Source organism: Falco naumanni, chromosome 8, assembly GCF_017639655.2.
Source record: "Falco naumanni isolate bFalNau1 chromosome 8, bFalNau1.pat, whole genome shotgun sequence".
In the NCBI taxonomy this organism is placed as follows: Eukaryota; Metazoa; Chordata; class Aves; order Falconiformes; family Falconidae; genus Falco; species Falco naumanni.
Genome location: NC_054061.1, coordinates 27869013 through 27884622, shown reverse-complemented (window position 1 = coordinate 27884622; position 15610 = coordinate 27869013). Strand labels below are relative to the sequence as shown.

Here is a 15610-nt window from a genome sequence, read left to right as displayed (position 1 = left end):
CTACGATGAAGCACAAACACAAACTTACTACAGTTCTTTTCATCTGAAGCATCTGCACAATCAATGATCTGGTTGCACTGTGCTGATTTTCCAATGCAGACCCCATCTGCACAATGGAATTCTGTTGAAGCACACGTTGAATCTATAATATAGGGTTATAAAAGATGGAAATTTGTGTACTAAACAGAGTCTTCAGATGCATATTGTATTATGTTTAAACCTTCTACCTTTTAGAATGAGGTATTCATAGCACACTGTACTTTCCATAGCTAAAAATTAAGAAGAAATAAAAGGTCTAATACACTTTAAAGCAAAAGTTTCTAATTTTTTAATTTATTTTCTGAGCCTCTCTCCAGATGTCAACTCAATTTGAGATAATCACCATGTGAGGAAGGAAGCACATTCATGTAGTGTCTATGAATTTCTCAGATTTTTCTCATGTAACACCAGGCTGGTGGTTTTGCCTGTGTGCTTTTCTCTACTCATACTACTCATATTCAGCTAAACAATTAAAAACCATGCAGTGCTTTCAACAAAATGCTAGTTACCACAGCTACATAGGTTTAGCTATATATGTTGTGGAATAATTTCCATTCCAGTCTTTCTGAATTGTAACTAAGGATGTGTGTTGTCTGCTAGCTGGTCTTTATGCATTGGTGATACCCAGGTGTAAATATTCGTGTTTTAAGACAAAAGGAAAGCAATTCCGATATAAAAAGGAAGAAAAATTCTAGTAAGTATTGCAAAGGACACAGACATTGCTATGCATTTGAGAAGCAAAGAAACAGAACACGAGCCACTTCAAAGAAACAGTGCAGCAGATGCAGAGAAGAAATCACCCATCTTCCAACCCTTCCATTTGAAGTAAAGCTACTCTCTCATTTATTACTTCACAGAAGAAGCGGCAATTGTATTTTCTGATTTTTCCACAGCCAAAACCATTCTACTTCTACAGTTGTAGGTGTAAACCAAAATCTGTCTTCATATCAACGCCCACATATGCTTTCTCAAACATACCAGCACGTACCTACTTATTTTTCAATTCTAAAACCCCAAATCCCAGCACCTATAATTTCAATAGTTATATGCGTTTTCTAGCTTCTTCCATTTACATACTAAGTATTTACAGAGCAATATTCTGAAATCACCCTGGAAGTAATTGTCATTTACCTTTACAGTCAAGTTCATCAGAGTTGTCACCACAGTCATTTGCACCATCACACACTTTGTTACTTGAAACACAGCGGCGATTAGAACATGGCTTGAAACCCTTCCGACAGCCTCTGTTTTCTGAAAAGTTAAGTACAAGCATATTATTTCATTTAGATATGATACATGATAAAAATAGCCTCCTTACATTTAAAGCAGACAAACATCTCAGAAAAAATAATTTAAATGAAAATGCTTTTGAAGCTACGAGAAAAACTTCAGAAGCTTGTCATTCGACGTCCAGCAGAAGAACTTGATGAACAGATAAAGAATGATAAATGGAAGTACAATGAGAAAGAATGAAAGAATGACCAAAAAAAATGAAAAAGGAAAGCCTAATTCCCAGTTTTAATTTTTGTGTGGTATAAAAAGTCCATGTGCTTTAAATGCATTTGTTTTGACACACTTTTGTCAGGCACATGGCAATGTTTGCATATAGCATCAGGAATTCTATCATATAGAATCAAACATACAAACTTACTCTAAACCAAATTAGGAATAAACGGAGAGGAAAATACAGAAAACATTAGCAGAAAAGTTTCTGGATTTCTAATACCAATACTGCAAGTGTTCTGCTCAAGTAGGTACACTACCGAAGAGTGTATGAATTTTACATATGTTGCTATGTTTGAAAATTCAGGAATGATTTACTAAAGCCCTAACCATTGTAGAAGTCATGCCACAAAAATAAATAAATCATGTACATTGGATTAGTTAATCAATAATAGAGTTCAGCATCCTGTACTTTATCAGATTTAGAAAACAATATGCTGTATATGACCTAGTGCATGACAGAACCACAGTTCTCCCTGCAATGTGTAGCAAAAAATCAGCAAAGTTCATTTTAATCAGGCAAAATGTGCACTGTCACACTACAAACTAATATAATGTCTTTCAAAAAATTGTGGACAAACCATGGAAACACAAATTGTTGGATCTTGCATTTATATTTTTTTCAGTGTTGTAGAATAAAGGGCAAAATAGTTTTAGCAGCTCAGTAAACCTAAAAAAACCTTACTGAAATAGACACAGGACAACTTATCTGGAATGTCAAGAAAGAGTATACTGAGATTCCTCACCAGCTACAACTTTCTTATTTGTTCCCAGATGACTTTCTCTCTATTCCTTCAACCTACTCTCCTAACAAAGTAAAAGAAACTGTATGAAACCTTAATCTTTCTTCCATGAACTGTGAATGAAACAAATGACTGAAATAAATAGTAGAGACAAAAAGGTTTAATCCATATTAAGATATAGCTGACTGGGGTTTTTGGTGGTGGTGGTGTAGGGTTTTGTGTTTTGTTTCTGTGTTTGGTTTTTTTTTAATTACTTCCTATGTCTAAGCAATATGCATACATTAATTACAAATATATCAATGCACACTTAGTAAGGAAACCTAAGAAGGAATTCACAGACAGAAGTTATTTACTTTTCAGTGCTTTGAGGCTGTCACTCGTAATTCAAAGGCTTTTCTCCCCTGGTAACTAGCAGTGCTTTGTATAATCCAGATTCTTATTTCTTGGTCTGATGTGTTATCTTTTTTCAGATTTAAACAAACCCACCTCCTTAGTCACCTACATGTAGATGATCTGATGGACTATTACTGTTAGTTGTACGTGACACAAACAAAGCAATTATCACATAGATGTCTGAAAGCTATGGGACACCAATTGAAGAAGAAGAAAAAGATGACCCGGTATCAGCTGCCATACCCACACTATTGGTGTTAATTTTATTTTATTTTTTTTTTTTTTTTTTGGGGGGGGGGGGGGGGGGGGGGGCAGGGGGGAACAACACCGGAAATGTATTCCATTTCTTTTTCCCGATATTAACCTTGGCTATTAAAATGGCAGAAGTCAACTCCAGGTACTACAGCAGACATTTTGATAAAACTGTATCAGTGGCTGGTATAAACATAATGGGTGGGCTTGAAATGATATGAAATTGTTCATATGGGAACCAGAAGATATACCAAGAGTTACAGGCACGCAGGTAACAAAGAGATTGCACTTAACATGCAGGATATATGAATTCAGTAAGGCACCTCAGTGATTTATGAAAATCATTTGAGCAGTACTGTTTTAGACACTGCAGCAGGCAAAATCAGTTGGAGACAAAACACCTGGAAGTGATCCAGTTACTAATTATTAGGGCAAATAAAACCAAATAAGGATAGAACCACTTGGGAAAATTATGAAAATAATAAGTAGACACCCTTGCATCTTTTTGCAAGATGCAGACTGATCGGTGTGAAGAATAATGATATTATAAACTTAAAAAGAAAATTGAGTGGAAAGGTATCTATTACATAGCCATTTTTGTATAATACTTCTATTTTAGTGTTTTCTACTCACAATGAGAGAAAATCTTATTACATGTGGAAAATGAAATCAAAATTGCTAAATTAAAGCTGAAAATACTCAATTTCTCATCTTTGAAAAAAGCAGGTAGCTGTAGTTTTCCTTATTTTTGTTTTAGAGACAGAAATATGAAAACATTTGAGATGCTTTTTATTAAAAGTAATTCAGGTAATATATGAAGTTTGGAAGCAAAATATGTTCAGGTATAAGTAATTCTATCCATATAATATCAGGTGGGGTTTTTTAATGTGCGAGTTGGCATCCTCTTCTTGTCCGTCTTTGTAAGCAGTTGGTATGATTAAGTAGAAAAGTCACAGAAGAACCAATAAAAGCATGTATCACCAAAATAAGAACGTGAAAGTGAAACATCTGGAAATACTTACCACAGTAAAAAAGTTTCTCATCAGACTTGTCCTTACAGTGAGCAATGCCATCACAAGTCAGCTGATAATCAATGCATTCACCATTTCCACATTCAAACTCTGAATAAATGTTGCAAGTAGAATTTTTAGCTAAAAGGAGAAGGTATTACCACATAATTTTTAATAGCTTTTACACTTAGTGAACACGAGTAAAATGTTGGCTGCATTCAAAATACCTCCTACACAGTTGTTGAAGACCTAAGTACAAAAAAATATCCCACCATGGCATCAGAACTGAAGCTTCTACAGAGTAGAAAGCAGCTGCAAGGCTGCTATAATTCTCTGTAAATCTCTTGATATTATGCAGGACTGAGGACAGATATCTAAATAGCAAACAATTTTCATAAATTTTAAGTTTGGGTGAATTCTAAACCAAGGTAAGAGAGTCTGTAAAAGAAATACACATAGCCAAATACCCACGAAGGAACACACAGCGAAGCAACTTAAAGGCAGTGATTCTAGTAAGATGATCCCTTTGTAACTACTGTGCTTGGCTATACGCTACCCACACATGCCACTCCACAGCCCTCGGCTTGTCTGCAACTGTCTCTTAATAGCTGGGTTTTTTGTTTTTTCTAAAAATCTCTTCAACATAGCACATCCAAAAGCAAGAAGTTACCAACACTTACCACTGCCTAGCAGTTAATTTGAACTCTCAACTCGGTTTTGTGGCACTGTGTAGCTGCTCAGTGTGTACGCAGGTACCAGCATTAATGTACTACATCCAATGTTGAAGATACAGCCTAACACCCAATGAAGAAAACATGCTATTTCTACTTTACTTATTTCTTTTTATCCACAAAAAAAATCATCAGTAGACATGTAATATTTGTGTTCTCGCCTTCCCAGAGTGGAGGTTTTATCTATTATTTTAGAAGAGACCCAGATACACATTTAAAATTTTTCCTTCTGCTTTGTCTTGTATATAGATTTTTTTTATTCGTTCAGTTAGAAACCAAAAAATATCACAAATTGACACAGAACAATTTGGTCCTTAATTTCATGATAATATGTACATTTGCTTAATGTGTATGGTTCTGAAAAAATACAAAACTTGAGAGAAAAGAGAAGCATACAGGACAACTCAAGAGGAAGAACAGGGACATGATATCTTATTATTATGCTTTTTTCTTGTTTCCATTATAATTACATCAGCACAAATTCAGGAAGAACCAATGCCCGCTATATGCAAAAGTTGAGCCAATATAAATTGAAAATACTTCCTGATTTGATTCAAACACGAAGAAAAATATATAAGATGCGCTGAAAAAACAGATTCTGGACAAGGTGAGATCTGATCTTGAATATGATTTATACAGTCTTTTGAATTTTAATCAAGTTTATTTCAGCAATTATTGTTCTCTTTTCCCTCCATTTTTTAGCGTTATAAGAATTTAGGTCTTAGGAAAAGTCATTCTCCACTACAGCTGTAGTTCATCTAGTTCAGTATCTTAGACTGCAATCTTTAGAGAAAGATGGGAATTTAAAAAAATCAAAATACATGTATAGTGTAATCTGCACTCACTTAAATTCTAACTGGAAATCATAGTAGAGATTGCTTCAAACCCCAACTTTCAGAAACAAAGCATTTTAAACTTTCAAAACTGTTTGTTTGATGAGAATTAAGTAGCCTGGGTAGTCTTATTACCTATGTATAATCATCCGATCCCTCTTTGAATTTTACTGAGGCTTTGTCTCAAGAATCTTGACTGACAGTAAGTTATATAGTCCAATTACACTTTGAAAAGACAGTTAATTCCTCTTCTCAGCTGGAACTGCTAACTTTCAATTTTATTGAGTATCTCTTTCAACTGTGTTATGAAGAAAGAAACTTTTGATCTCACAGCTATAGTCTATTGTATTCATCCTGTGAATGTGCTAGTCAACTCAATGGTTAATGTCTAAGTCTTTTTTTTTTTTTTTCCCTTAAACTAATAACTCAGATCAACATTTCCTGCAAACATTCTACAAAATAATTTAGAATATGGAACGATAAAGGAGAACACTATGGGCTACATGAGGATTTAAACAGGGTTTTACCTAATAGCAATTTTAAGAGTTGTAATACTTCTGGAAAATATAAATATCATATAATATTGTAACTTATCAGACCTATGATTTTATCTGCATAACCTCTTCCACTTCCACTGCTGATCACTGCCTCAACAAGGTAAAGAAACAGTTGAGAAAAAGTACTTTTATTAAGGTTCAACTTCAGTAACTAATCTGATATAGCCCTAGACAGACCTGATGGATGCATGCAGATATTTTTGCCTATCCCTGTAGTAATTACGATAGCTATGTAAAAATCATAACTATTACTAAGATAGTATCCTACTACCATAATAGCAGTGACATTTTTCATCTTGGTTGTGTTTTTTTCAACTTCTATGGGATGCCAGCAGCCAACTTTCTCTCCCAGCTCCAAACAAACCAAGACTTTTATTGCACTCATGCAACAAGTTTAAATCATTACATGAAATATATGACATCCATTACATTTAATGAAGGTAAAATGAGGATCAGTGAGAGATTTGTCTCTTTACTGCTCCAGAAGTTAAGAATTCCAATTCTTCTTTGTATTTTTTCTGATTCTAATTAATCTAGGAAACGGAAACATTTATGATATAAATACCTTAACCAAGCAGTGAAAAACACGAAACCTGCTACAATTTGTCTTGCCGACTTTACCAGGCAATGAGGTTTCTGCCCTGCTGTGAGAAAGCAAAACAACCTACTAGGCTCTTGCCAGCCTCGCAATGAAGGAAAAGCTCCTTGCCAGATTCAGAGAAGACAGCGGCAGTTCTTGCCAAGCCTTCGGCAATTCCTGTACTTTATTCCATGAGTAAAGGGATGGGAATGCTAGCTGAGCAAGTTAAGGATCTGACCTAAAAGACCAAGTGCAGACTGGTAGGCAATGGAATTTTCCAGCTCCAAGAGGTCTCTTGATCAACAATAAAACCTGACAGTGTGGGAGAGTGAAACACTGTTATTTGTACACTACTTTTTTAGCGAATCTTGACTCTAGATCAGCTGTATATTTATTGTCATGAAGGATGAGTTTTAACCCTCATACTTCCATATATTTAATTACAGAACCAAGTCTTTCTGTGAAATCTTAGTGACCTTATAATGCAATATGTAAATACTTAGTTAACAACTAACAATGACATGTATGTGAGCCAAAGGTAAAGGTGGAAGGTGAACTATGAAGCATGTGAAAGCCCAGAATAAAGCTGTAGCAACTCAGATATTTGTTTGGGACATGTTGGTAGCTACTGTATGATGATACCGATTATCTGCATAATTAATGAACACATCTGGTTTCATTTAAAAGCAATACATTAAGAAATGAAGCAAAAGACAAAGCTATTGATCCAAAATTAACATAGCAAAAGAAATCTTAGGATGAGAATCTTAGATACAATGACAAAGCAATTAGCTTGGTATATAGTATAAAACTAATTACAGGCTCCTCACAAAGCTGTGCAGCTGAGCTGCCAAGCCTAAGAATCTGATTCTAAAGGACTGGGGTCTAGCCCTAAGGATGCCTTGAGCCAATTTAAAATACATCAACACTTAAAAGGGTCATTCTACCCTTTACATGTAGAAAGCCTTCTGTTCTCACTAGCTCTCTTTAACTGGCTCTAGTGATCTTGCAGTGTCAAGTTGAATGAGCTCTGCTCACTGATCCAGCCAAAACTAGGTCTAAAACTAGAAAAACCTAATTCACTGTCAAGCAAGTCAGATAAGTCATCATTCAGTTACACAACTGTGACTGCTGATGGTGGGAGGGAGACTAAGACTGTCCTTACAGAAGCGCACTTCTTGCTCTTCTTCAATTGATCATTAACCAACATATACCAAAGTATTCTTTCCTGTTATGAGGTTACTGATATTAAAATACTATTGATTCAGATGTACCAGGAGAGCCTAACATCATTCCAGCATGAAAAGTATCAGCGCCATGATCAAATTAAACTCTATTAGCAAACACGTAGGTTTGCAAAACAACCGGTACAGGTATGTCAGTGAAGGACTACATCGCTTCCCATCTACCACCAACAAAGCCCTGTACATACAAACCAGCATTTATTGAGAGACTCTGTAGCGGTAGAGGAAAAGCTACTTGTTACGCTGTTCAGGAGCAACAGACTGCCACAGAAGAGTCTGAAGCAGGTTAACTGTCTAAGCTTCTAGCAGGATGGTAAATCTTGCTAAATCATATACAAAACATTAATATATTTTTTCTTGAATGTTATAGTGTCTCTACTGTTATGATAAAAAAAAAATATTTAGAGAAAGCAGGTGGGTCAAAGCTATAAAACTAAAGCAGCAGAAAGGGCATATTTGGCAGATACATATGGAAGTTGCGAACTTGATCTAAGAGTTAGAATTTCTGTCCTACAAAGGTAAAGGTCCAATAAACCACTGGAATTTGGAAGGCGTCTCTAACTGTGGCAGAAGAGCTGTAATACAGTGACAGTAACAAAGACACAAGGAACTGCACACTTCCCCCCCACCTTTCCCCCAATTTAAAATCCATCCAGCCAGAGCTGTTGAAGGGAGAAGCAAAGTCATGTTCCATATTATGGGTGTGGGTCATCCCTGGGGAAACAGACCACAGCTTTCCAGTTAATTCACTCCTGCTAAGGCACAGCATTAGCAAAGTGGCAGATTTAGAAAAGCTGGAAGAGTTCACATCCTTACGAATGACCTGCATATACTTCATGTTAAAGAACATCAATTCTGCACAGCAACAGTGTGATCTAAAGAAGCTGCAATGAAGGACCACATATTCTGAACCACCTGTGAACTATGAAAAAAACAGTTATCCCATATTTCTTTACCATGTACTAAGACATATTGGTTCAGAGGAAGCATGGGAAGGTGTGAGAATTTAGAACAGTGTAATGCAGAATATTCTCCAATAAAACCAGTCTCCAAGGAGTCTGCCAACTTAGGGTGATAACATTTCCCAATTACTAAAACACCAATCCTGCATGATTAAATACAACAGATGGTTAATAAGTTACAATTATTTTATACGTCAAAGGACATGAAATGAAAATATTTGTACTCGACAGAAACAAATTGCAAATGGAAAATGTTGAGTAAAACAAAACTACTAAAATTGGAATTTAAGGAGAGTGTAAGTATTAATGCTTTTTAAACCCCCACAAAGCCTTAGAAGACATAAAGTAGTTAAAAGCCCGGTCCATGCCGAATTGCCTGATCAATTTTTACAGTATTTAGAAGCACTGAAATTAGCTTGGGCCAACTGTCTTTGCTTATGATAGCTAACTAGCATCACACCATAGAAAAGCATTGTGTCAGCTAGTATTACTTACTCACACATCTGTTATCATCTACCAGTATTCTATCCCCTCTACATGAGCAGTTCACTCTTCCATCAGGAGTTAGAAGGCATAAATCATGACAACCTCCATTCATTTGTGCACAAGGAGATAACTCACCTGAAAAACAAATGACAAAAGATGAACTGTGTTTTATTAAATTTGCTTCAACGGCCAATGTCTTTGAGAGAGCAAAGATCACCACATCTCAGATTCATGGGCAATTGATTCAAGTTTTATCAGTCAGATGAAAATGTCAGCATGCCTCAGATGCTAGCATACTAAAGATAAACAAAACGTGGTTAGCTTGAATATGATAATTTTTAAAACCCACATTTAAAACTGTTGATATTCGACAGAAAGGATTTAATTTTTGCCAAACAAGCACAATGTCCATAGCAGAAAATGGTCATTCCAGAGTATTTATTTACTGGGAAAGGGGTTATATCCCATCTTTTGCTAACAATTGCTATAACAAAGAATGAAAAAAAACACCTTTGCAATGTTTTAACTTGGTTAAAAACTAAGAAAAAAATCTTGAAATGAATGATACTGGAAGTAACAAAACAGTGTATCTTGCTTTGTAACTTACAACTGTTAGTATCATTGGCAACAGCAATAATGCCCATTGGCTGATGTGGGATATCAGAACGAAGAACTTTTGTATCTCCCCCTGTGTATTTACTGGAACGCAGAATAGCTCTCCTCACTCCATCCGACCAGAAGATATAATCATCATATACAGCCAGACTGAGAAAGGTACCTGGTCCAGATTTGACAATTACCTAAAACACATAAGTCCAGAAGAGAAATATGAGAAGAACAGTTGTTGCCAATTTAGAAGTTTTAAAAATGCCAACTGTGACTCATACCACTTTATAGTTTCAGACAAAACAATTCTTCTATACTTAGATTACCTGGAAAAATGAGGTCACAGCACTTAAAATGTGTTAAAATGTTGCTACAAGGGTCCATATTTCAGAAATCCAGGCATCTGTTCCTTAATTAAAAAGTCACAGTTTATCTAAATGTGCCTCTAAAAATACCTACACAACACACTACTTGCTTAATAGTCCGAACAAAAAGAGAACAAGAGGTACTGTAGCACGGCTGGAAGTCCAAAAAGTCTGAGTCTTTAAAAATTGAAGTCAGAAACATGTTTCAGAACTGAAGAGAGTTTACCATATGATCACATGAGAAACTTGAACCCAAAATAATAAATGTATTCCAATTAAAAAAACAAACAACAAAACACCAAAAAACCACCAAAGCTCCTCAGTCAGTTTAACACCTAGAAAAAAAAAAGTGAGTTGCATTTCAGTATATAGTAGGGTTTGAAAGAAAACTGTAGAAATACAACTAATTTAATCCCAGTCTAAATCATAGGTCCTGTAAAATATTTTAATTTATGTTCTTTCTTTCAATATATCAGAATAAAAAGAATTAACATCTTTCTGTTCTGAAAGCATAGAACAAATCTGTAATCACTTCTCTAGTTGAAAATTTATTCTTGGCTGTACAGAATTATTGGGAGGGGGTTATTATTTCCCCATTAGATACTGAAAATAAATAATACTATGAACATACTTACTGCATTGTTCTCTTCCATTTTTCTCTGGGAAAATTAGTAACTTACGTATATGTATAAGGTGGGAACAGTTCTTTTGAAAGAGGCTGGCAAAACTCCCTGTATCTGTGTATCTAGCTACTACTAATGACAGGGAGTTTGGGATAAATCCAGTAAAAGAATATCTTTCTTATTGCAACCCAACAGAAATCACTCTTTTTCTATAAACATAGATGTTCAATCTACATCTCTACTTAGGTCACTATGGTTTTCCATCTGCTGTATGTCCTCTTTCCCAGAGTACCTGTATAATAATGATGAGTTCATGGAAATCAACTTGAAATATAGGGGTTAATTCTCTGCATAAACACAGTACCTCTAACAAATTTGAGCTATTCATGCAGACTGCATGTATACACATAAGCTGCACTGTGTGCGGAGCCAACTGATACACTGTTTAGCCTTCTTGGAAGTGGATGCTATGTACCACTTCTTAAAAATAATGGAATGAGAAAGAAATAGTAATGGTCAATCCCATAGCAAATTAATAAATAGACAAACAAACAACAAAGGAGGGGGAAACAGATGTCTTTCTCTTCATATAAAGACTTCACCTAATATATAGGACATCCAAATTCCATTTTGTGGAATGAAAGCCCTCAATTTCTCCTTCTACAGTTATGCCTTGGATAAGAAGGTGCCCTAACTCTCTAGTATTCAATACCAAGTTATGCTTCAGTGGCAGTTTGTTCACACCTATGCCAGTTCAACGCCCAGGGTATTTCAATGATTTGCTAACATAAATAGTTGTAGTCCAGTGCACAGGAACATTCTTGCCCGTGTTACATTTCACTCATATAGACGGACTCTCAAAATCACTTATATTAATCAGACAATTATAAAAGAATCTGCATCACTGGGCAAGTTACATATTTCTGCATATTTAAAAGAAGGTTTGACCAGGAAATCTTTTCTTCCAACAAAGAATTTGGAAATAAGTGCTCCAAGGAGTCAACTTTTCTCTAACCATTTAAAAAAAATATTAAAAGTATTAAAAGATAAATGGGAATGTAATGATGGGAAAAAGACCTCTTCTGTAACAGCCCACATTTACTGTAAGACACTTTTTGTAACACATTCTTAAAAGACAGTACTATTCATATTCAGACATATTTCAGAAAGAAAAAAACTGTGCATATTTCTGAAAAAGCTGTACAAAATCTGGCCATGCAGATTTTGCAACCCAGTATTAGTTCTCCACGATAATGTGAAACTGTTCCAGTTTGAAGGATTTTATTGTCAAAACCAATGCTAAAGGTACCACTGTTCAGTTTTCTGTGTATTGTAGCACCTGTTATAATTTTTCTCAAACTGTAGCAAAAGATTGTAAGTTCATTACAGAACTGATCATCTTTGTTCGGCACTGGGAGTTTTGAGATACAAATAAAGGATCACAAAATCCAGGAACATTTGTTCGCTGATGCCCATAGCAGTTCATTTACTGAAGTCTCCTCTACTATGTCACAACACTACCAGAAGATACTGGTTTTATTCAAGCATCCAAAAGAAAGTTCCTATTTCTAATAGCTCTTGGCCAACTTCACAGCACTTTTAACATTCCAGTTTATCAAATATGCTGAATATTACTGATTTTTTAAAAAAATCTTGGTACCACTCCTGGATTCAATGAAAGTGGATGTCAGTTTCTTCAGAAATCTGTTCATCCTTTGGTTACCTACCAAATCATGTTTAAGTCCTGAGGATTCAGTGTCAACCAAATTTGCTGTGTATCAAACCTGTTTAAATTCATGTTTCTACACCTTGTATTCTGTACAGCTTGTGTGTCTGTTTTCCCAGCACTGCCTGCAGCTCTGGACAAAGACACTTGTAGATTCACCAGCAGGATTGTGTCATGAAAATTCAGGTTCTTACACTGTGACCATATCGAAATCTTTCTTGGGTGGCACCATCTGGCTGGTCCAGGAGGGGCAGGAAGCACAGAAGGGTCTGCCCAGTGCTCCCTGCTTCCTTTTTTCTTGCTGATTGCTTGTCTTTAACAAAAATAATGATGGAAGCCAATACAAGGACTTTGGAAATTTATGCCTCCGAGTTCTCAATAGTAACCTGGGGTAAGTTTTGGACCTAGACACAAGGCAACTGCTGCAGACATTCAGGCAATGCATGTACCCAAATACATGACACTGAGAAGAAAGCCAATGCAGAATCAGTGAGCACCATTCCATCACAAGAAAAAACACGTTTTAGAATTGTAGAAACTCCCAGACAATCAACTTATAGAAAGTTTTATATAAACTGGTGGCTAGGTAGAAAGAAATGACCCAAAGCAGTGCTCCCATTTATAAGAATACAGGGAAAAACCTTTTTACATATCCCTTTTGGAAGCACATTATCAACACAAGCATAATGCCCAGTTAATCCACAATTGTACAACTGCAGTATATGCTGCCTGTTGTTCAATTAAAGGTGATAAACTGTGCTGGAATCAGAAAGCCATTGTATACACGGAGCCAGAAGGAAAAAGGATAAAATTCCATAAGAAGTGGAGCATCTATATTGCACAGAACAAGAGTTACATGAAGTAACTTTTGAACCTCTGCAGACAATTTTCAGGTAAAGACAACTAGAAGGGTACAATCTCAACCATCAAATTTAGTTGTGTGATATAGACCACAACATAAGAGAAATTTAATTCAGAAAGGCTACATTCATGCAGTCCCACAAAGTACAGCAGTACCGTACAAATACTTCACACATTTTCCAGAAAGGACAAAACCTGCCAAAAAGCACACTATGACACAGGCAGAAAGCAAAAATAATTACGGTCATCAGCAATGTTTTTGGTCACACAAGAGAGAAATGTGCTACTGAATCAACATGCACACTCTGAAAAAAGTAATGCATTGCCATTCTGCATTACAAAGATTTGAACTGATTTTTTTTTTTCTTTTGGTAACAAGTTTTTAAACAGTTATTTTAACAATATAAAACAAAATCAATTAAATAAAGACCCTGTCTTGACATTTTATTGCAAGTTCTAAATTGATACCAAAAATTGTAAAATACATGTACAATTTTAAAACATTAAGGCAACTCTACCATCCCTTCCACCTGAACCAGTGGAAGTCAGATCCAATAGCATATCGTGTGTTTTAATACTGAATGATAGCGATATTCACCTACAGCATGTACTTTGAGCTCTGAATAACACATGAAAATATTTTTCTGCTTCCTGTAAAGAGATAAGGAGACTGGGGAAGGAACGTCACAAGTAGCTGGGCAATTTAATTTTAACTATGATCCTTTCTCTTTTAAGTTCTGATTTTTAAGTTCTCCAGACAGCTTTTATTTTAACGTGTAGCTGCTCTAAATTTAATGCGTGGAAGTTTCTCCAGAAAAACATGATTGAAAAAGGGGAGGATCCAGTCACGTAGAATACTATAATTGGAATGTTTTATATAAAAATCTTAAGATTGTCAGTAAGAATTAGATTTACAATAATTCTTACCAAGACAATGCATAACTTTGTATAAAGACAGAGGTTTTTTAAAAGATGAGTGCATAAAGTTAATGCATCAGTTTAAAATATGAGTTTCATTTAAGTATATCTGTAATGAATGGCTTATTGATAATACATCTCTTTCAAACTGCTTAAGAAATGGGCAGTGCCAGTTAATAAAGCTTTAAAATGTTTTTTAAGGGCTCTTTACTCTTCTAAAGATACCCACATTTACTTAGAGGTCTGTAAGAGAATGACAAATCTAGTACGGAAAACCACACTTCAAACAGTCAAAATCAATGACAAGTTAAATCAAATTGCTTAATAATAATCATTACACAATACCACAAATAAATATATATCAGTAATCTAAAAATAAATAACATTTTAGATGAATATCAGAAAACTCAGTCTGACAGAACCAACTTACACAGAACACCACATTAATCAAAATTAGCTAATGTATTTCATTCTTTCAAATGTAAGACACAAAATAGTATGCCATATGTATTATTCAGTTATGAGTACTGTCTTTAAAATATTCTAGGCAAGGAATCTATGAAAATAAATATATGAGACAGGGAAACCAGCTGGACAGCCAGGGAATAAAATAAAATAATTTAAGTCATAACTTCAACATTATGATTTAGTCAACTAAAAAGATACATTTAGATTAGACTCCGTGTTTTGCTTGTTACTGCTGTGGTTGCTTTAATAAGCAGCAAAAATGCCACCTCTTGCTAGATAAACAGATCTATCAGCCTTGATCTGGAGTATCCAAATCTGCCCTACAAACACCGTGATGTTATTAGGACAAAAATGTTAACCAGAAAAAAAACAAACCAAAAGTGTGGAGTGGTGAGGTGGAAGGGGAGGTTAAAGACAGAAGAAGAAAGAAATCTAGTACCGATGAGAACACTTGTGAGTTTAGCAATTCCTCATTCCTGTTGTCACAAAAGAAATTAGAAGAATTTCTAGTCTAGATTTATATGGGGTTTTGTGGAAGAACACTGCCAATCACTGCTATACTGTACTAAAAATAATGATGCTTTTTGTTGATTGGTCTGAATAAAGACTGTCTTTTCATTATTGTCACATCTTTAACACATGGGTTTTCTTTTCACTTATTGCATCTTTCAAAAATACCTTCATAATAACTGGAATTGCAATTACATAGC

At 35.2% G+C, this 15610-nt stretch overlaps 1 protein-coding gene across 1 annotated transcript in view; it reads right to left on the bottom strand.

Annotated features, from left to right (window-relative positions):
- Positions 1 to 15610, bottom strand: part of LRP1B (LDL receptor related protein 1B) — a 380905-nt gene that overhangs the window by 138381 nt on the left and 226914 nt on the right. Inside the window, exons 41-45 of the mRNA XM_040604928.1 lie at positions 9941 to 10133; positions 9343 to 9468; positions 3953 to 4081; positions 1171 to 1290; positions 29 to 142 (exon numbers count right to left, since the gene is read on the bottom strand). Of these exons, the coding sequence (XP_040460862.1) occupies positions 29 to 142; positions 1171 to 1290; positions 3953 to 4081; positions 9343 to 9468; positions 9941 to 10133 (682 nt within the window). The remainder of the gene's footprint in view (positions 1 to 28; positions 143 to 1170; positions 1291 to 3952; positions 4082 to 9342; positions 9469 to 9940; positions 10134 to 15610) is intronic.